The 20,002-nt window shown below is 33.7% G+C and overlaps 2 protein-coding genes and 3 long non-coding RNA genes across 5 annotated transcripts; 3 read left to right on the forward strand and 2 right to left on the reverse strand.

Moving 5' to 3' along the window:
- The first annotated feature begins 12 nt into the window (after positions 1 to 12).
- Positions 13 to 1,384, forward strand: LOC142228476 (uncharacterized). Its single transcript, XR_012720174.1, has 2 exons — positions 13 to 823; positions 888 to 1,384. It is a non-coding gene; the product is annotated as an uncharacterized LOC142228476 (long non-coding RNA).
- Positions 1,385 to 1,886: 502 nt separating this feature from the next.
- On the forward strand, positions 1,887 to 2,780 carry LOC142228477 (uncharacterized). Its single transcript, XR_012720175.1, has 2 exons — positions 1,887 to 2,172; positions 2,238 to 2,780. It is a non-coding gene; the product is annotated as an uncharacterized LOC142228477 (long non-coding RNA).
- A 450-nt stretch (positions 2,781 to 3,230) lies between these two features.
- On the reverse strand, positions 3,231 to 4,143 carry LOC142228478 (uncharacterized). The gene is made up of 2 exons (XR_012720176.1): positions 3,834 to 4,143; positions 3,231 to 3,777 (listed from the first exon to the last, which is right to left on the reverse strand). It is a non-coding gene; the product is annotated as an uncharacterized LOC142228478 (long non-coding RNA).
- Positions 4,144 to 4,443: 300 nt separating this feature from the next.
- On the forward strand, positions 4,444 to 7,047 carry LOC142228473 (uncharacterized). Its single transcript, XM_075298912.1, has 3 exons — positions 4,444 to 5,038; positions 5,308 to 5,418; positions 5,477 to 7,047. The coding sequence occupies exons 1-3, from the start codon at positions 4,535 to 4,537 to the stop codon at positions 6,782 to 6,784; spliced, it is 1,923 nt and encodes a 640-aa protein (XP_075155027.1). The 5' UTR covers positions 4,444 to 4,534; the 3' UTR covers positions 6,785 to 7,047.
- Positions 7,048 to 10,254: 3,207 nt separating this feature from the next.
- Positions 10,255 to 12,772, reverse strand: LOC142228474 (uncharacterized). The gene is made up of 3 exons (XM_075298913.1): positions 12,345 to 12,772; positions 11,993 to 12,136; positions 10,255 to 11,929 (listed from the first exon to the last, which is right to left on the reverse strand). Exons 1-3 carry the CDS (start codon positions 12,675 to 12,677, stop codon positions 10,613 to 10,615), a joined length of 1,794 nt encoding a protein of 597 aa, XP_075155028.1. The 5' UTR covers positions 12,678 to 12,772; the 3' UTR covers positions 10,255 to 10,612.
- Between the last annotated feature and the right edge of the window lie 7,230 nt (positions 12,773 to 20,002).

The raw sequence follows: 20,002 nt of genomic DNA on the forward strand, positions 1-20,002 counted from the left end.
TGTCTAATAACCCAATAAACACAGGATGAGCGTTTTTCAAATGCAACACCTCTTCAGTTTGAGGGTAAATATCATTTTCAACATAAATTCAACTTGACTTGAAAAAGCTCATCTTCAATTCATCTTCAAATTGTTTGCGAATTACAACCAATTTGGCAAAATGTTGACGAAAACTTTGAAAATGTGTTGAAGATAATTGGAGAAAACTTTGACAAAACACTACCCTGAAATGCAACGAAAAAACCACATGGTTTTCAATACTACTTTGGACAACAAAGTTCGTGGAAGAAATACAAAAATGTGGAAATTTTTTAATGATCAATTGAAATTGCTTATAATAATTGGTAAGTAAAACTAAAACACGAAATGAAAACTTTAAGGAAGTCACTAAACTCAAATCTCTTTGCATACAACTAAAATATTTGGATGCTGATTCTTGGACACATTAAGAGGCTGGCCGATGAAAAATGGTAGTGGCTTATCGAGAAGAGAAAGTTTCCATAAATCAAAGTGCAACCAAAAAAACTTGGTATTTATGCTTTTCCATATCAACAACTACTGGATGATAATTCGCAATTCACAAAATAACAAATTAAACCGATGATGCGATATAAATTAAACTATCGATGCGATATAGTTTAATTTATATCGCATCATCGGTTTAATTTGTTATTTTGTGAATTGAAATTACTGGAAATTTATTCCAATTATCTGGACATCAAGTTCTTGAAAATTGCCAGTATTTTAATAACAACAATTTTGTAACACCAACGTTTTTGAGGAAATCACGAAGTACGTGGTCAGTTGGAAGAAATACAAATTGGTAAGTCAAAATAAAAAGTGAAATTAAAACATAATGGAAATCACAAAACTCGATTGTTTTGCAGAAAACTAAAATCATTGAATGGTATATTCTTGGAAGATGTTGGCCGATGAAAAACCGATGAAGGGAACAACAAAAAAAGTTTTCAGAAAACTTACAAAGTGCAATCAATTAAACCAAAGTGCAACAATTCCTATATCAAGAACTTCTGGATGAAAATGTGCATTACATCAATTTACATCCCGTCATCAGTTTGATATTTTGTGATTTCCTCTTGCTGGAATCTATTCTACACACAAGCCAGCAAGTTCCTCGATAGTAATTATTTCAAATTGCCAGCATATTAATGACACCAACATTATGGAGGAAATGGAATTATACATGTAAAAATGTTTAAGATATTTAAAGTTGTATTCATAGTTTTATTTATTAATACGTTTAATAAGATAATTACATTTTGATTGGTATTATATTATTATTTTTATATATTATTAATGTTATTTTTAAGATTATTATATTTGTTAACGAAAAAAATAATAAAATTTACAAAATCCCTAGAAATTTAGTATTGACTTTCAGTTAGAACTAGGATTGACTTTCATACAAATTGTGGTTTGAAAGTATTCGCAACAATGGTAATTTTTTATTTTTCTCACATTGAAAACTGTTTGAGAAATTATTGAGTAGCGATGCATTTCAATTTGAGGATTACAATTGAGAAATTATTGCTATTGTGTTGAATTTTACTGTTGAGGGTAATGTCTGTTTTTTGTTGAGAACGCGATTTTCTCAACAATTTCTCAACTTGAATATTACCCTAATCCTTTGAAAAAATGTTTGAAAAATTATTGAATTTTAGTATTTTTCAAACGTTTGTGTTTATTGGGAAATGAAATGAAATGAAATATAATTTTCAACATAAATTCAACTTGACTTGAAATAGCTCATCTTCAATACATCTTCAAATTGTTTGCGAATTACTTCCAATTTGCCAAACTGTTGACGACATCTTTGAAAAGGTGTTGAAGATAATGTGAGAAAACTTTGACAAAACACTACCCTAAAATGCAACGAAAAAACCATGTGGTTTTCAATACTTATTTGTGCAACGAAGTTCGTGGTCAATTGCAAGAAATTAAAAAAATGGAAAATTTTAGACAAATAACCAAATAGTTTATAAAAATAGGTAAGAAAAAATGAAATAAAACTTTAAGGAAGTCACTAAATGTATATCTCTTTGCAGAAAACTAAAATTATGGATTGTACGTTCTTGAAAACATTAAAAAGCTGACCAATGAAAAAATGGTGGACAATTAACTGGAACTGCTTCAAATAGTTTATAATAATTGGTACGTCAATATGAAAAATTAAATCAACACTTTAAAGAAGTCACTAAATTTAAATCTCTTTCCAGAAAACTAAAATCTTTGGATGCTACATCCTTGCAAACAATAAGAAGCTGACCAATGAAAAATGAGTGGCTTATCGACAAGAAAAAGTTTCCAGAAACATTACAAGTGCAACCAAATAAAATTGTTAAAAACAACAAATTGTTGAAATTAACAACTACTGGATGAAAATGTGCTTCACATCGTCAGTTTAATTCATATGCTATTATCAGTTTAAAATGGATATTTTGTGAATTCCTTCTGCTGGAAATCAATTCTAACACGCGGTCCAGTACGTTCCTAATTTCAAATTGCCCGCATGTTAATAAATTTTAATGCTGTTTTATGACACCAAAAGGAAGGAAATCGAATTATCAATGCAAAAGTGCTTACTAATAATGTTGAAGATATTTAAAGTTTTGTTGTTTGTTTTTTTTTTGTTCTTATTTGTTGATATGTTTAATAAGATTATTATTTATCAATTGGTATTGTAGTGTATTATGTAGTGTAGTGTATTATTATATATTTTATTTTGATGAAAATGAATAAATTATACAAAATTCATAGAATTTTGGCTTTGACTTTCAATTTGAAGTGGGGATATCATTCATACAAATTTAGGTTGAAAAGTATTTGCAACGATGTTAATTTTGAATTTGACTCGCATCGAAAATTGTTTGACAAATTATTGAGTAGCGATGCATTTCAATTTGAGGATAACACTTGAGATATTATTGCTAATGTGTTGAATTTCACTGTTGAGGGTAATGTCTGTTTTTTGTTGAGAACGCGATTTTCTCAACAATTTCTCAACTTGAATATTACCCTAATCCTTTGAAAAAATGTTTGAAAAATTGTTGAAATTTAGCATTTTTCAAACGTTTGTGTTTATTGGGAAGCATAATTTGTCAAACAATTTTCGATGCGAGTCAAATTCAAAATTAACATCGTTGCAAATACTTTTCAACCTAAATTTGTATGAATGATATCCCCACTTCAAATTGAAAGTCAAAGCCAAATTCTATGAATTTTGTATAATTTATTAATTTTCATCAAAATAAAATATATAATAATACACTACACTACATAATACACTACAATACCAATTGATAAATAATAATCTTATTAAACATATCAACAAATAAGAACAAAAAAAAAAAAAACAAACAACAAAACTTTAAATATCTTAAACATTATTAGTAAACACTTTTGCATTGATAATTCGATTTCCTTCCTTTTGGTGTCATAAAACAGCATTAAAATTTATTAACCTGCGGGCAATTTGAAATTAGGAACGTACTGGACCGCGTGTTAGAATTGATTTCCAGCAGAAGGAATTCACAAAATATCCATTTTAAACTGATAATAGCATATGAATTAAACTGACGATGTGATGCACATTTTCATCCAGAAGTTGTTGATTTCAACAATATGTTGTTTATAACAATTTTAATTGGTTGCACTTGTAATGTTTCTGGAAACTTTTTCTTGTCTATAAGCCACTCATTTTTCATTGGTCAGCTTCTTAATGTTTGTAAGAATGTAGCATCCAAAGATTTTAGTTTTCTGCAAAGAGATTTAAATTTATTGACTTGTTGATTTAATTTTTCATATTGACGTACCAATTATTATAAACTATTTGAAGCAGTTCCAGTTAATTGTCCACCATTTTTTCATCGGTCAGCTGTTTAATGTTTTCAAGAACGAAGCATCCACAGATTTTAGTTTTCTGCAAAGAGATATACATTTAGTGACTTCCTTAAAGTTTTATTTCATTTTTTATTTTCACTTCCATATTTTTATAAACTATTTGGTTATTTGTCTAAAATTTTCCATTTTTTAATTTCTTGCAATTGACCACGAACTTCGTTGCACAAATAAGTATTGAAACCCACATGGTTTTTTCGTTGCATTTTAGGGTAGTGTTTTGTCAAAGTTTTCTCATATTATCTTCAACACCTTTTCAATGATTTCGTCAACATTTTGACAAATTGGAAGTAATTCGCAAACAATTTGAAGATGAGCTATTTCAAGTCAAGTTGAATTTATGTTTAAAATTATATTTACCCTCAAACTGAAAAGTTGTTGCATTTGGAAAACACTCATCCTGTGTTTATTGGGTTGTGTTTATTGGGTCGCATTATTAGCCAAATGTCAAACAAACGCTGCAACAAATAGAACTACGGCAACACTGAGCAATACGAGATAGTTGGCAACTCCCAATGCAAGAACATAAACAAAACTTCACCGCATTGAACATACACCAATACTTCATTATTTTGTGGTCAGGCATCCAAGCCGTCATCGTTTTTAACTATTGGAAATGGAGGAAAATTTAGAACCTGTTAGTTATATTAGTTGCGGGGAGATTCTAGTTGCACACTCTCTCACTAATAAAGAAGAATATTTCTTGAAGTGCAACAATTGTGACGAAGGATATTCATTGCTAGAGGATTTCATCACCCACCATCAGTACTATCACAAGGAAGTAAAATCGGAACTTGAAGATGAAGAGGATTTGGAATTCCAGGATATGGGAGCATGCGATGATGATACTCGGATTGATAAAGACGAAGACATGGACGAAGGGCAAATAGAATATCTTGAGGATATTGAATATGCTGATAATGAGGAATACAATGAGGACATAAATACCAATGCTGTGCAGTGTAAAGAAGAAAGAAATGATGACATTATAGAAGATATTAAAGTACAAATTGAACATGAAATAGATAACAGAAAGATTAACGATTCCCAAGACTATGAAAGCCAAGAAAATGAGGAAAATGATTATGCGGAAGATGATAATAATACTGCAGATGAAGAGGTAAGCTATATATAGCTTCGGCGGGAATTTCGTTAAGCTGCTAGGCTGCTTCTGATGTTTCTTATGAGATATTGTCATTGTAATGATAAACTAATCGGAGTTTTAATGTTGGGTCGAAAACGTCCGCTTCGGTCGAGCTTTATAGGCATATAAAACTATGATTATTTATATTTTCCGAATAAAAAGACTACGTACTTGCCATTCGCCGTTTGAATTACATTCTTAAAGCTTGAAATCTAAACTGAAAGAAATATTTTATTTAATTTCAGGATCCCTTAGAGGATGAAACTTTGCAAGATGACGATGACGATGATGATGATGACAACGACAAAACTTATGAGGAGGATGAAAATGCGAATTATTCGGCCTCAGATGAAGAGGTAAGTTAACTAATTGCCTACTGGACTTATATTAAAATTTTGTATATCTTACTTTCAGTTTGAACCTCGCCAAGATAGTAAAACAAGGCATTTCGTAGGTGAATTTTTAAAGAAGGAGCAACATTATTTATCATTTATAGCGGCATATAAAAATCAACCTCGTTTATGGAATTACAAAATATATCCGAAAAAATTCAAAAGCAAAAAAGAACGAGATAGTTTCTTGTTAAAAATTGCAAACGACATGAGAAACCGCATAAATGTAACAATGTCGTGTGACGATGTTTCAGCTGTAATAAAACGTATACGACAAGATTACAGGGATAAACTCAAACGCGGACAAACCAATGATAAAGATCCTGGAAGGGAGCCTAAGTCTAAACGTTCAGTATTGGAATTTTTAGATCCATTTTTAGACTGCTATTCAATTTTCAAATTAGATACCCACAGAGCATTATTGAAAAAGGAGGAAATACTTGATATTCTCTGCATATATAGGAGATATCCTTATCTATGGAACTCGAATTTATCAGAATATGTTTGCTCTAACAAGCGTTCGGAGGCTTTAAAACAAATGACAGAAGCCGTACGATTGGAAATGAATTTGGATATAAACGAAAATGCCTTAAAGAAGTATCTCCTTAGTGTTCACAGTCATTGTTCCAAAGACAAAGGAAATGCTTTGATTGGAAAAGAAACTTCTGGATATTACAATCATATGAAGTTTCTTCATCGCCATGTGGGACCTTTTTGCTGTTCAGATTGTGGGCGGAAAAATAGAAATCCTTTGCAATTCAGAATACATAAGTACCTCAATCATGGTGGTGAACCCTTGAAATGTCCTCAGTGTGGAAAGGTATATGAAGCCCTGGAACCTTACATTGCTCATTCGAGACGGCATATGAATGATTTGAGAGCCAAATGTAAAGAATGCGGAAAAATGTTTATGAGAGCTGCCGATGTTAGAATTCACATGCGGACCCATACAGGTGCCAAACCTTATTTCTGTGAAATTTGTGGGTCTTCATTCACCATGCCATCATCTCTGAAAGAGCATAGAAGGCGACATGATAAATTATATAAAGTTTTCTGTGAAATCTGTGCTAGAGGCTTTTATAGTAATGACAAATTGGTAGCTCATATGGACACACATTCCGATATAAGAAAATACGCCTGCAAGAAGTGTGGAAAGGCTTTCAAAACAAAGAAAACATTGAGAGCTCATGAACACACACACGAGGAAGGACGAAATTACCCATGTCCCATGTGTGGTAAAATGTACAAGAATAGAATAGGCGTGGCCCAGCATTTGCGAACACATCGTAGCAATGCAGAAACTAAATCTAATCCATTTTTAGAAAAATGAGAATAAAGTTCAGATGTTAAGCTGATATTCTGTTTCCTTTTGTTTCAATCGCTAAGAGTGTTAATGTGTATAATGTAAAAAATAAAGCTTGACTCTTTACACATTCCCATATTAGAATGATTTTTATAAAAATATATGAGGAATAGTTTTCGAAGAAGGTTTGACCAAACACAAATAATGTTAGATACCTACATGTTTTTATTTTATCGATTTTGTTAAATATTAATAAAAAATATCAAATAAAAAATTTTGTAATTTTCGAATTTGCCTAACAACCTACCATTTATTGGGATTTTTTTCAAATTTTTTATATTATTGAAGAATCGGCGAAATTAGGTATTTGGAAACGATTTTTATGACTAAGAATGCTGCCACCTATCGTAGCTACGAATTTGGAGCAGGAGACTAAGCCACACTATTGAGATTTTCGCCTCAAAATGTTCAGAGCGAAGCCAACCCCTTAACCCGCGGCCTTATGGGAGATCTATCCTTATCAAGAGAGGTATCCCTCCCTTCTACGTAACTCAAAGAAACTTACATTTTTAAAAATACTAAATTTTTTAGAATCTATTCTAACACAATAATTAAAACAATATTTTATGAATATCTTCAGTATTTGCCCAATAATCTGATTATTTATTAAATTGAAGCATAACAGCATACAAAGTTTTTGCTGATCACATTTAGCAGCTTGTAAGTATGTAAGACACCGTGGTGCAATCAATGGTTAGCATGCCTGCCTTGCATACACAAGGCAGTGGATTCGATTCCTGCTTCGACCGAACACCAAAAGTTTTTCAGCGGTGGATTATCCTACCTCAGAAATGCTGGTGACATTTGTGAGAGTTACAAAGCTTCTTTAAGTGGTTTCACTGCAATGTGGAACGCCGTTCGGACTCGGCTATAAAAAGGAGGTCCCTTGTCATTGAGCTTAACATAGAATCGGGCAGCACTCAGTGATAAGAGAGAAGTTCACCAATGTGAAGTATATTACAGTGCAAAAATATACCAAAAATTACTTTTGGTTCTTACATATGCTTTGGGGAAAATTTTATAACCTAAAAATTTTATACTTTGTTGTTCGTTAGATCCTGAAGTAGAAAAATATAACAGCAGACATCGAATGCTGTTTTCGGCAGACTTTTCTATGAGTGTACAAAAAACATAACAACTAATCATAAATTATAGTACAGGAGCTTAAAAAGTTTACCTCCCTTGCAAATTTCAAAAAATTAAGTACTTAGCCCCCATTGACCACTGTGGTATTACAACGGACTGTTACTATATCTAAAATTTCAAAAGAAATCGAAAAATTTTCTATAAGTCGGGCAAGGAGGAAGTGAACCTCCCTGACCAGATAACAAAAACTCGCATACCCTGCATTCTTTTCATGACCTTCCCCATGTTCCCTATAAATTCCCAGCAAATCGAAGAAGTTTATATTTTTTATATTTTTCCCCAGTCTAGAGACTACCTTCAACTTTCCCTTTAAAAACAAATCGAAGACTTTTCTTCATGTTTCCGAATGTTGGACAAAAGGAAGATCCCCTCCCCGATCAAATATTACAAAAAAATAGATTAGCGGATCATTGCCTAGATATCAAGCCAATCTTCCTTGAAAATTTCTAGCAAATCAGAGAACTTAAATTCGGGTAAAGGGGAAGTCCCCATCTCCGTCCAAATATCACAAACTCAGGTCCCCTATATTTATTTCACAAATACCCCCCAGCCTCTGTAAATTTCAAGTGAATCGGTGAAGTTAAGTACTTAGCCCCCATTCACCACTGTGGTATTACAACGGACTGTCACGATATCAAAAATTTCAAAAGAAATCGAAAAATTTTCAGTAATTCGAGCATACCCTGCATTATTTTCATAACCTTCCCCATGTTCCCTATAAATTCCCAGCAAATCGAAGAAGTTTATATTTTTATATTTTTCCCCAATCTAGAGACTACCTTAAACTTTCCCTTTCAAAATATATTGAAGACTTTTCTTCATGTTTCCAAATGTTGGGCAAAAGGAAGATCCCCTCCCCGGTTAAATATTACAAAAATAAATTTGCGGATCATTGCCTAGATTTCAACCCAACCTTAAGTTAGGTTAGGTGGCAGACCGATGTATCAGGCTCATTTAGACTATTCAGTACATTGTGATACCACATTGGTGAACTTCTCTCTTATCACTGAGTGCTGCCCGATTCCATTTTAAGCTCAATAACAAGGGACCTCCTTTTTATAGCCGAGTCCGAACGGCGTTCCACATTCCAGTGAAACCACTTAGAGAAGCTTTGAAACCCTCAGAAATGTCACCAGCATTACTGAGGTGGGATAATCCACCACTGAAAAACTTTTTGGTGTTCGGTCGAAGCAGGAATCGAACCCACGACCTTGTGTATGCAAGGCGGGCATGCTAACCATTGCACCATGGTGGCTCCCAATTCGGGTAAAGGGTAAGTCCCCATCTCCGTCCAAATATCACAAACTCAGGTCCCCTATATTTATTTCACAAATACCCCCCGGCCACTGTAAATTTCAAGTGAATCGGTCAAGTTTAGTTTTTCCAATCTATATATAAAAAAAATTGGGCCAAAGGCAAAGTACCCCTCCCCGACCAAATATCGAGAAATAAATTAGCGGACTTTTGTCTAGACGCCACCCTCAATTTTCCTTGAAAATTTCAAGCAAATAGGAAAATTTTAATCTAATGTTCAAAAATTCGGGTATGGGGTAGGTCCTCCTACCCGTCCATATAACAAAATGTCACATACCCTATTTTCACCACATGTTTTCCCTATACGTTCTCTTACTCCACGTCCTCTCTTGAATTTTCAAGTTAATTGTGAAGTTTAGTTTTTTCACTGTATGTACTTTAACAAAAATCTGCCTAAGGGGAGTCCCCCTCACACCGGCCACATATCAAAAATTAAAGTAGCGGATCTTTACGACACCCCAATATTCTCCGAAATTTTCAATCAAATCGGAGAAGGTTAGGTTAGGTGGCAGCCCGATGTATCGGGCTCACTTAGACTATTCAGTCCATTGTGATACCACATTGGTGAACTTCTCTCTTATCACTGAGTGCTGCCCGATTCCATGTTAAGCTCAATGACAAGGGACCTCCTTTTTATAGCCGATCGGAGAACTTTGATCCAATTTCCAAATAGTAGGCCAAGGGGAGGTCCCTCTCCCCGACCAGATATCAAAAAGTGAGGTATCCTTTTTTCACCACATGATTACCCTGTACCTCTCTAAATTTCTCACGTCCTCTCAAAATTTCAAGTAAATTGTGGAGTTTAATTTTTTCACTGTACTTTAAAAAAAAGTGGACCAAAGGGGAAGTTTCACTCTCCGACCAAATATCTATAAAAAAAGTAACAGATTTTTTTAGAAGCCATCCAACCTTCTAAAAATTGAACATTCAAAAATGTATCTATGTAAGTGGAAGATTATTAAAAAAAAAAACTCACGTAAAATAAGACACTTCATATATTTATTACATGCTAACAATTTTTACATACAAAAAATACAATCCAAAAATACCAAATACTGAAAAATTATTAAATGTTCCTTAATAATGTGGCTGAGGTTCAACTGATAAAAGAACATTCACAGAAAGAGAAATTAATTTTCGAGATAAAAAATATTAAAAAAAAATAATATGCAAACTGTATTAAAGGGCAACATTTATTTAGTGTCAAACGTCGAAATTAAAAAAAAAGAACTATGAGGTGAGCCTTCCTTTCTTATAGAGGTAACAAAGTACAACAATCCGCATAGGTATAAAAACTTTAATCACACAAACTTAGAGGTAAAGAGACAAGGGAAATTATGTTAGATATTCCACATCAATTATTTCACATTTTCGATGTATTTTAAGGTGCTGTGCTAATCCAGTTTTGTTTTTGAAATTTTTCCCACACTGTGTACACAAATGCTTTCTACCCTCTTCATGGGTCGAAAGATGTTGATGCATTGTCTTCTTGGTCTTGAATCCTTTTCCACAGATTTTACATAATATGTCACGAATGTTATTGTGTGTCCTTAGATGATTACTCATTTGATCTTTTTTATAGAAGCCTTTCAGGCAAATGGGACAATGGTGCATGTATTGTTTCTGGTGGCGCCTTTTATGAGTTGTAAAGGCCTGACTGTGACGGAATGAAACACCACATATTTCACAGCAGTAAGGCTTAGCACCAGTGTGACATCTTCGATGAATTTCCAAGTCTGCAGGTCTGGAAAATTTCTTGCCACATTCTTTACATGCAAATTTTAGATCATCCATATGTCTTCGGGCGTGGGCCATATATGCATCTGTGGTTCTATATTCCTTACTACATAGCGAACATTTCAGAGGTATTGAGCCATCATGTTCCGCACAATGAACTTTTAAATTAAGCCGATTTAGGAAAGCTCGTCGACATTGGTAACATTTGAATGGGCCCACATGATCCATTAGGAACTGCATGTATTTGTATAGAGCAGATCTTTCCAAACTGGTGGGCATACCGGTCAGACTCTTACGTTTTTCTTTTGTAAAGAACGCATGGATACAATGTGTATATTTTTTCAGAGTATTCACACTGACTTGTATCCCCATTTCTGTCTCCAAAAGATTTTGCATTTGTTCAAGGGCTTCTTGGCGTTTGTTTGTGCAAACATTCTCTATTAGATCGGTATTCCATAATACGGGTATTTGTTTATATATATCGATAACTTGGACAATTTCATCAGATGTCAAGGGAGGCAGACAAGGATCTAAATTATAAATTGATTGGTGCTCCATGAAGGGTTGCAGAAAGTCCATGTTGTCAATAGCTGACGTAGAGTTCTGGTTCTTATTTCGCATATCACCCCTACATTCAGCCATACGTTTTTGTTTCTCCCTGTAGTCATGTCGAAGTCTGGCAATGACTGCTCCCACTAGATGACTAGTCATTGACACATTTAATTTTGATTCCATTTCATTAGCAATTTTTTGCAAACATCTTGGCCGTTCCTTTGCCCGAACTTGCGATGAGTTATTGCTGTTCCACAGGAAAGGTTGCATTTTATACGCTGTTATCATTGTTCGGACATACAATTCGTTATTCATGAAATCTCGTACGAATTGCGATGTTTTATTGTCTGCAGTTTCAATGCTCTAGAGAAAATATAAAGAACTTGGCTAAATATATGGGAATGGCACAGTTATGTATTTACGTACTTCTTCATCAGACTCTGGATATTCGAGCAAAGATTCTTCTACTTTATCGCAGTCTTCGGATGATACTTCTGCTTTATCGCAAGCTTTGGGAGACTCTGTGCTTTTATCGAAAATCTGTTCTCCAATATCAAAGAAAGATTGATCCTTTTTTAAAAGAAGAGTAAGTAAGGAGAGTGTATTTTAAAACAAAATGTAAAGTTGGTCGGAAAAGCCAATTTTTCAGATGTCGACCCCTGAAAATTCTTGGATACCACATCCAATATAAGCGATAACATCACCGGCCTTTAACTCCGAAAATAGACTTTTCCGACATCTGATTTAATCCTATTCTACTCGAGCATTTACTACTTACCATCTCCTCCACCACTTCCGATTCTGATAGATACTCGTATTTTATTGTTAGAGTTTCATCATCTTGTGGGTCAAGAATTTCAATTTCGTGTTGCTCTTCGCCCATATCAACCTCCTCAAAAATTTCTTCAATTAGACACTGTGGTGACTTTTTGCCCTCATCATCCTGGTCATGGTCATTGGATGAGTGAGTTCGGTGATAGTGAAGAATGAGTTCCGAAATTTCTGAGAAACAATCTGCGCAATCTGTGCATCTTAGTATACAATCATCTTTATTGTTTAAAGACGACGATGATATTAAAACTTCTCCACATTTGACATAACTTTCGCTCATATTTGGTCTGTGTGATTTGACTGATTTTCGTATTTTGTTTCGCTCCCGTACCCCGCATACCCGTCATAACAACACCCCCCCCTTAGACGATCGTTCGACAGGCCGTATATGGTACGTTCAGACCGTATACGGTATACGTTCAGTTAAGGCTGGTTTATTCAGTGTTGCCAACTTAATTATTTTTGGGTATTTTTTATAATACAGGTAGTGTCAACTGATACTTTATGCGCTTTACAGATTATCAGTTATTCCGGACGACAGTGCTCGTGTCGAACATATCCCATATATTGTGCACATTATAAGTTAAGTCCGAAGGCATAATCGATACTGCTGCATGTTGATGGGATCGATGACACATTTACCGATTATTTAGTCATTGCCGACAAGTCGTATCGATCCGACACACTGTAAGATTCTTTACAAACACCGACATTTCGCCCGGAATAACTGATAGTCTGTAAAGCGCATGAGAGAAATTCGTCAAAATGGCAATAAATCGCAAAATTGCTGGTCATAAATTTGTAATACTTTGTGAATATAAGAATGTAATAAAATAATAATAATAACCCGACTTCGAACTTGATGTGCATTATAACAGAGAACAAAACCCAAAAGTGCGAGTGAGAAAAGTAGAGCTCAACTTTATGTTCTCTTCAGGGTTGATAAAGTTGACAGTTTTGTACTTTTTTTGATACATTTTAACTGCCAAAAGCACCGTGGCACGACCGCGAGTCATTTGGTTCTTTTTCATTACAATTACTCTATCTATAAATAGAGTTATTCTACCCTAAATGTGAACGTTTCTCAGATATCAACTCAACTCTAAAAATTATAAATAGCGGACATTGAGAGGAAGAAGAAACTACGCATCAATTGAGTAAATTTATCTGCTTTATATTGAACAATTTTAATAAAGTAACTCGAAAAGCGAACGTAGTACTTATCATTATAAGATAGTGTATATATTTGAAACGCCTAGAAGAAGACGAAATACACACATGGTGCCTTAAGCAATAATGCTTAGAGCTGGCCCCTGATCCGGTTGCCACAGTCGGTAGAATTCTACAAAAAATGGTAACTTTTTACTGTTTTGTAGATTGGTAGAATTCTTGATTTTGGTAGATTTTCATACAAAATGTTGTCAAAATTTTCTATAGAAATAAATTTTTGTCAACATTTTCTATAGGAATAAAATTTTATCAAAATCTTCTATGGAAATAAAATGTTGACAAATTTTTCTATATAAATAAAATTTTGACAAAATTTTGTATAGAAATAAATTGTTGACAAAAATTTCTATAAGAATAAAATTTTTCCTATAGAAATAAAATTTTGAAAAAAATTCCTATGGAAATAAAATTTTGACAAAAGTTTCTATAGACATAAAATTTTGACAAAATTTTCTATGGACATAAAATTTTGATAAAATATTATAGAAATAAAATTTTGACATTTTCTATACAAATAATATTTTGACAAAATTTCCTATAGAAATAAAATTTTGACAAAATTTCCTTTAGAAATAAAATTTTGATAACATTTTCTATAGAAATAAAATTTTTAAAAAATTTTCGCATTTTGACAAAATTTTCTATAGAAATAAAATTTTGCATAATAAGATTTTGTTAGAAAAACTAAAAAAATTGCCTAAATCGGTTTAGATTTTGGCATCGAAAAGTACATTTTGAATACCTTTTTAGTACTTTTTCGTCAACACCATTTATCATCCCTGGTTCCTTTCGATAAAAAAAATTAAAACAAACCAGTGTTGCTAGGGGATTTTTGATTCTTCCCCCCAAATCTTAAGTTAAGAAAAAAACCCCTAAATTGGTCTAGACGTTTTTGAAAAGCCACCAAAAATTTTAAGAATGTAAATAGTACAAAAATGGGTCCCAAATTTCGTGGAAAAATCCTGTAGTGTTTCACTTTAAAAATTAAATTTAACAGAAATGTATACATAAAGAAGATTTTTCTTTTCTGAGGAACGAAATTTTAGACAAAGTAAGTTTTTTTTTATTCTAAAATTTTCTTTTGAAGTAATGAAAAATTTAAGAAAATACTTTATAACTTTTCGTCCCAGAGGAAAGTATTTTTTCTTAGGGTGTAATGTGGTATCACAATGGATTGAATAGTCTAAGTGAGCCTGATACTTCGGGCTGCCACCTAACCTAACCTAGGTTGTAATAATTAGAGGTGTGCGCGTGACGCGAAATTATCGTGACACACGAATCACGTAATTCTCACGTGATTCATGAATAAAATCTGAAGCAACTCTCGTGAATGTGCGTGAAGGGGACAAACACAAATATGAGCGTGCGGGAGTAATAAAATTGATTCGTGAATGTGCGTGAATAAAATTTCTGCAAAATCACGCTCACGAAAAAAAATAAATATTTAATTCTTACTCGTATGTTAGCTGTCGAACTATATTTTATTTATGAATTTTGTTACCCTTGCTCATTCCCGATGGGAAAATGTCTTGAGTCTCGTGAATTTGTCGTGAGTCACGTGAATCGTGCGTGAGCCTGTAAAATTACTTCGTGCGTGAGCGTGCGTGAATAAATATTTGACTTCGTGAATGTGCGTGAGTCTGAGTGAAATTTCACTCAGGCGCACGCCTCTAGCAATAATACACTATGCATATCAATTTAAAAAGCAGGGAAAACAAAATAATTCAATGTATAAATCTTTTAAATTAAATTAATTAAAAAAAGGGTTTATAAAGTATAAACAATAGAAATAAAAAAGGAAAAAAAAATTAAAGTTCAGTAAATATATACATTACTCGCCGAAATTGTTGACGTGGAATTATGAGACCAGCAATTTAATGAAGATTTAAATCTTAAAATGTTTTCAGCTGCTAAGTTAAAATAGGATTTCTTAATTTGTTCTTAGTTGTGTCAAATACTAACAAGTAAGGAAAGTCTAAAGTCGGGCGGGGCCGACTATATTATACCCTGCACCACTTTGTAGATCTAATTTTTCGATACCATATCACATCCGTCAAATGTGTTGGGTGCTATATATAAAGGTTTGTCCCAAATACATACATTTAAATATCACTCGATTTGGACAGAATTTGATAGATTTGATAGACAAAATCTATAGACTCAAAATTTATGTTGGCTAATTCACTAGGTTGAAACACAATTTTAGTAAAAAAATATGTGAAACATTTAAATCTGAAGCAATTTTAAGGAAACTTCGCAAAAGTTTATTTATGATTTATCGCTCGATATATATGTATTAGAAGTTTAGGAAAATTAGAGTCATTTTTACAACTTTTGGACTAAGCAGTGGCGATTTTACAAGGAAAATGTTGGTATTTTGACCATTTTTGTCGAAATCAGAAAAACATATATATGGGAGATATATCTAAATCTGAACCGAACTCAACCAAATTTGGCACGCATAGCTACAATGCTAATTCTACTCCCTGTGCAAAATTTCAACTAAATCGGAGCAAAAAATTGGCCTCTGTGGTCATATGAGTGTAAATCGGGCGAACGATATATATGGGAGCTATATCTAAATCTGAACCGATTTCAACCAAATGTGGCACGCATAGCTACAATGCTAATTCTACTCCCTGTGCAAAATTTCAACTAAATCGGAGCAAAAAATTGGCCTCTGTGGTCATATGAGTGTAAATCGGGCGAACGATATATATGGGAGCTATATCTAAATCTGAACCGATTTCAATAAAATTTGGCACACTAGACTACACTACTAATTGAACTCCTAGTGCAAAATTTCAACCAAATTTGGGTAATACTCAGGCTTCTAGGGCCGTATAAGTGCATATCGGGCGAAATATATATATGGGCGCTATATCTAAATCTGAACCGATTTCTTCCAAAATCAATAGGGTTCTATTTTGACCCAAAACACATACTTGTGCCAAATTCGAAGTCGATTGGGCTTGAATTACTACCTAATCCCTTGCTTAAAAAGTGTGTTCACGGACAGACGGACATGGCTATATCGACTCAGGAGCCCACCCTAAGCATTTTTGTCAAAGACACCATGTGTCTATCTCGTCTCCTTCTGGGTGTTGTAAACATATGCACTAACTTATAATACCCTGTTCCACAGTGTGGTGCAGGGTATAAAAACGAATTTTTACCAAAAAATGTGATTTTCTTTGTTAGACCGGGGATGTATTAGCCAACCTGTTATATTGGAAAAATTTCCACAGTGTGGCGCAGGGTATAAAAATGCCCTTTCGACAGAAGCGCTTGAAAAAATAGAACGAAGATAATGCTATTGCATACTTACTTGTATTTAGGAACTTGGGTTGACTTTCCGCTTCCTTTTTTTCTCAAAATTCATGTCAGAATTGTTTCGACATGATACCTCATTCACATTAGTCTCGAAATCTACTAAAAGTAGATTTGAATCCATTTTTTATAAGGCAAATGACAGTTGAAATCTAGCTAAAGTGGATTTTGGAAGTGTAATGTGAATGAGGTATAAAAGACATTTTTTACCCCCAAAAATCCCCCCAAATAAATGTTACCCCTAAAAATCCCCCTAAATGTGAAAAACCCCCAACCAGGCAACACTGAAACAATCAAACATTGAGAGAGCTTCCGTTACCATCAATATGAGTTGCATGGGTATAATATCCGCTTCCTCTCCTTGCTCAACAGGTTATTTTATTATAATCCCAGAACTAAACTAACAGTTCGGTTTTTATGCTCGTGCCGTATAGATCGTGTTGTGTGTTATGAAAATTTTGCACTGCCGTGTGTGTGTGTTTTTTTATTTCTTCGGTGGACTACATAACAGTGTTAATAAACTATATTCATGACAAACATAGTCGCCAAATAATTTGAATAAATCCAATTGGTGCTTTACATGTAAGTTTGTTTACTGTTCAATGTTTTTAAAATGATTACATAAATTTGTTGTTAGTGGAGAAATTCATTTTGTCCAATACATAACTGTTAGATCACTTACGTGCTGTACTTTTGTGGTAGAAGTTTTAGTGATTTGTATTTCTTCACACACACAAGCTTGAGCATACATTGCTTGTGGTCTACCGTTCAATTCACCATTGTTTAAGAGTGGTCAGTGTTGTCAGTATTTTTCTGGCTCTTGTCCCCAAATTATGATGTTTTCGTCCCCAAAAATCTTCAATTTAAACATAAATTCCTCACAAAAATCCCCATTACAATTTTGACAAGTTTTTTTTTTGAAAAAAAAAAAAAAATAAGCAAACGGCTCTGTTGTAGAAAATCAGTAATAATTTAAAAATTAAAATTTTGTCAAATTCAGAAAGCTGCAATAAAATCAAAATTTCAAACCACAACACCAAGAGACTGGTGATCGTCTTCCAAATGCTGGAGGTATAAAAATGTTCACCTTGTATTCATGAACGAAAATTTACTTCTAAATATTAAAATTAGGTGTTAGACACGTTGCCAAAGTTGGTAGAATTGGTTGGTAGATTTGTTTGGTAAATTGATAGAATTTTTGATGGTTTAGTAGATTTTGCAAAGAGGTATAAATTATGAAGTATAAATTTTCTATAGAAATAATCTTCCGAAAAATTTTTTCTATAGAAATGAAATTTGTTTTGTTTTGTTATTGTTGGTTTTGTTCTTTAAGCATTGTTGTTGTTTTTTTATTTCAGCTTAAAACCATACATTGACTAAACTACAAGAGTAGCTTAACCAACAGAGGAAAAGAATGTTTGTCAAATTTATTTGGGCAAAGCCCTATAGACTGCAAGATGGTTGGATGGACGCACGTTTCGGAATTACCACATTCCTCATCAGCATCCTCTACTTGCAGCAAAACTATCAACCAATTATCAGAATAAATTCAGGCAGTTTATTAAACCCAACAAAAACCACACTTGAACCCTCCGAAAAAAGGTTTTACATTGCTAGCCGGCTTATGCCAAATAAATTCGAAACAAACATATCTCTTTTCCTATGCCACTGTCAAATCATCGATTTGAATTCACATGGCTGGGTTTATTTTGAGCGTGCCTCCTCTTCTTTTTCCATTTGTTTTGTTTTGTTATTGTTGGTTTTGTTCTTTAAGCATTGTTGTTGTTTTTTTATTTCAGCTTAAAACCATACATTGACTAAACTACAAGAGTAGCTTAACCAACAGAGGAAAAGAATGTTTGTCAAATTTATTTGGGCAAAGCCCTATAGACTGCAAGATGGTTGGATGGACGCACGTTTCGGAATTACCACATTCCTCATCAGCATCCTCTACTTGCAGCAAAACTATCAACCAATTATCAGAATAAATTCAGGCAGTTTATTAAACCCAACAAAAACCACACTTGAACCCTCCGAAAAAAGGTTTTACATTGCTAGCCGGCTTATGCCAAATAAATTCGAAACAAACATATCTCTTTTCCTATGCCACTGTCAAATCATCGATTTGAATTCACATGGCTGGGTTTATTTTGAGCGTGCCTCCTCTTCTTTTTCCATTTGTTTTGTTTTGTTATTGTTGGTTTTGTTCTTTAAGCATTGTTGTTGTTTTTTTATTTCAGCTTAAAACCATACATTGACTAAACTACAAGAGTAGCTTAACCAACAGAGGAAAAGAATGTTTGTCAAATTTATTTGGGCAAAGCCCTATAGACTGCAAGATGGTTGGATGGACGCACGTTTCGGAATTACCACATTCCTCATCAGCATCCTCTACTTGCAGCAAAACTATCAACCAATTATCAGAATAAATTCAGGCAGTTTATTAAACCCAACAAAAACCACACTTGAACCCTCCGAAAAAAGGTTTTACATTGCTAGCCGGCTTATGCCAAATAAATTCGAAACAAACATATCTCTTTTCCTATGCCACTGTCAAATCATCGATTTGAATTCACATGGCTGGGTTTATTTTGAGCGTGCCTCCTCTTCTTTTTCCATTTGTTTTGTTTTGTTATTGTTGGTTTTGTTCTTTAAGCATTGTTGTTGTTTTTTTATTTCAGCTTAAAACCATACATTGACTAAACTACAAGAGTAGCTTAACCAACAGAGGAAAAGAATGTTTGTCAAATTTATTTGGGCAAAGCCCTATAGACTGCAAGATGGTTGGATGGACGCACGTTTCGGAATTACCACATTCCTCATCAGCATCCTCTACTTGCAGCAAAACTATCAACCAATTATCAGAATAAATTCAGGCAGTTTATTAAACCCAACAAAAACCACACTTGAACCCTCCGAAAAAAGGTTTTACATTGCTAGCCGGCTTATGCCAAATAAATTCGAAACAAACATATCTCTTTTCCTATGCCACTGTCAAATCATCGATTTGAATTCACATGGCTGGGTTTATTTTGAGCGTGCCTC

Source organism: Haematobia irritans, chromosome 3 (genome assembly GCF_050003625.1).
Source record: "Haematobia irritans isolate KBUSLIRL chromosome 3, ASM5000362v1, whole genome shotgun sequence".
NCBI lineage: Eukaryota > Metazoa > Arthropoda > Insecta > Diptera > Muscidae > Haematobia > Haematobia irritans.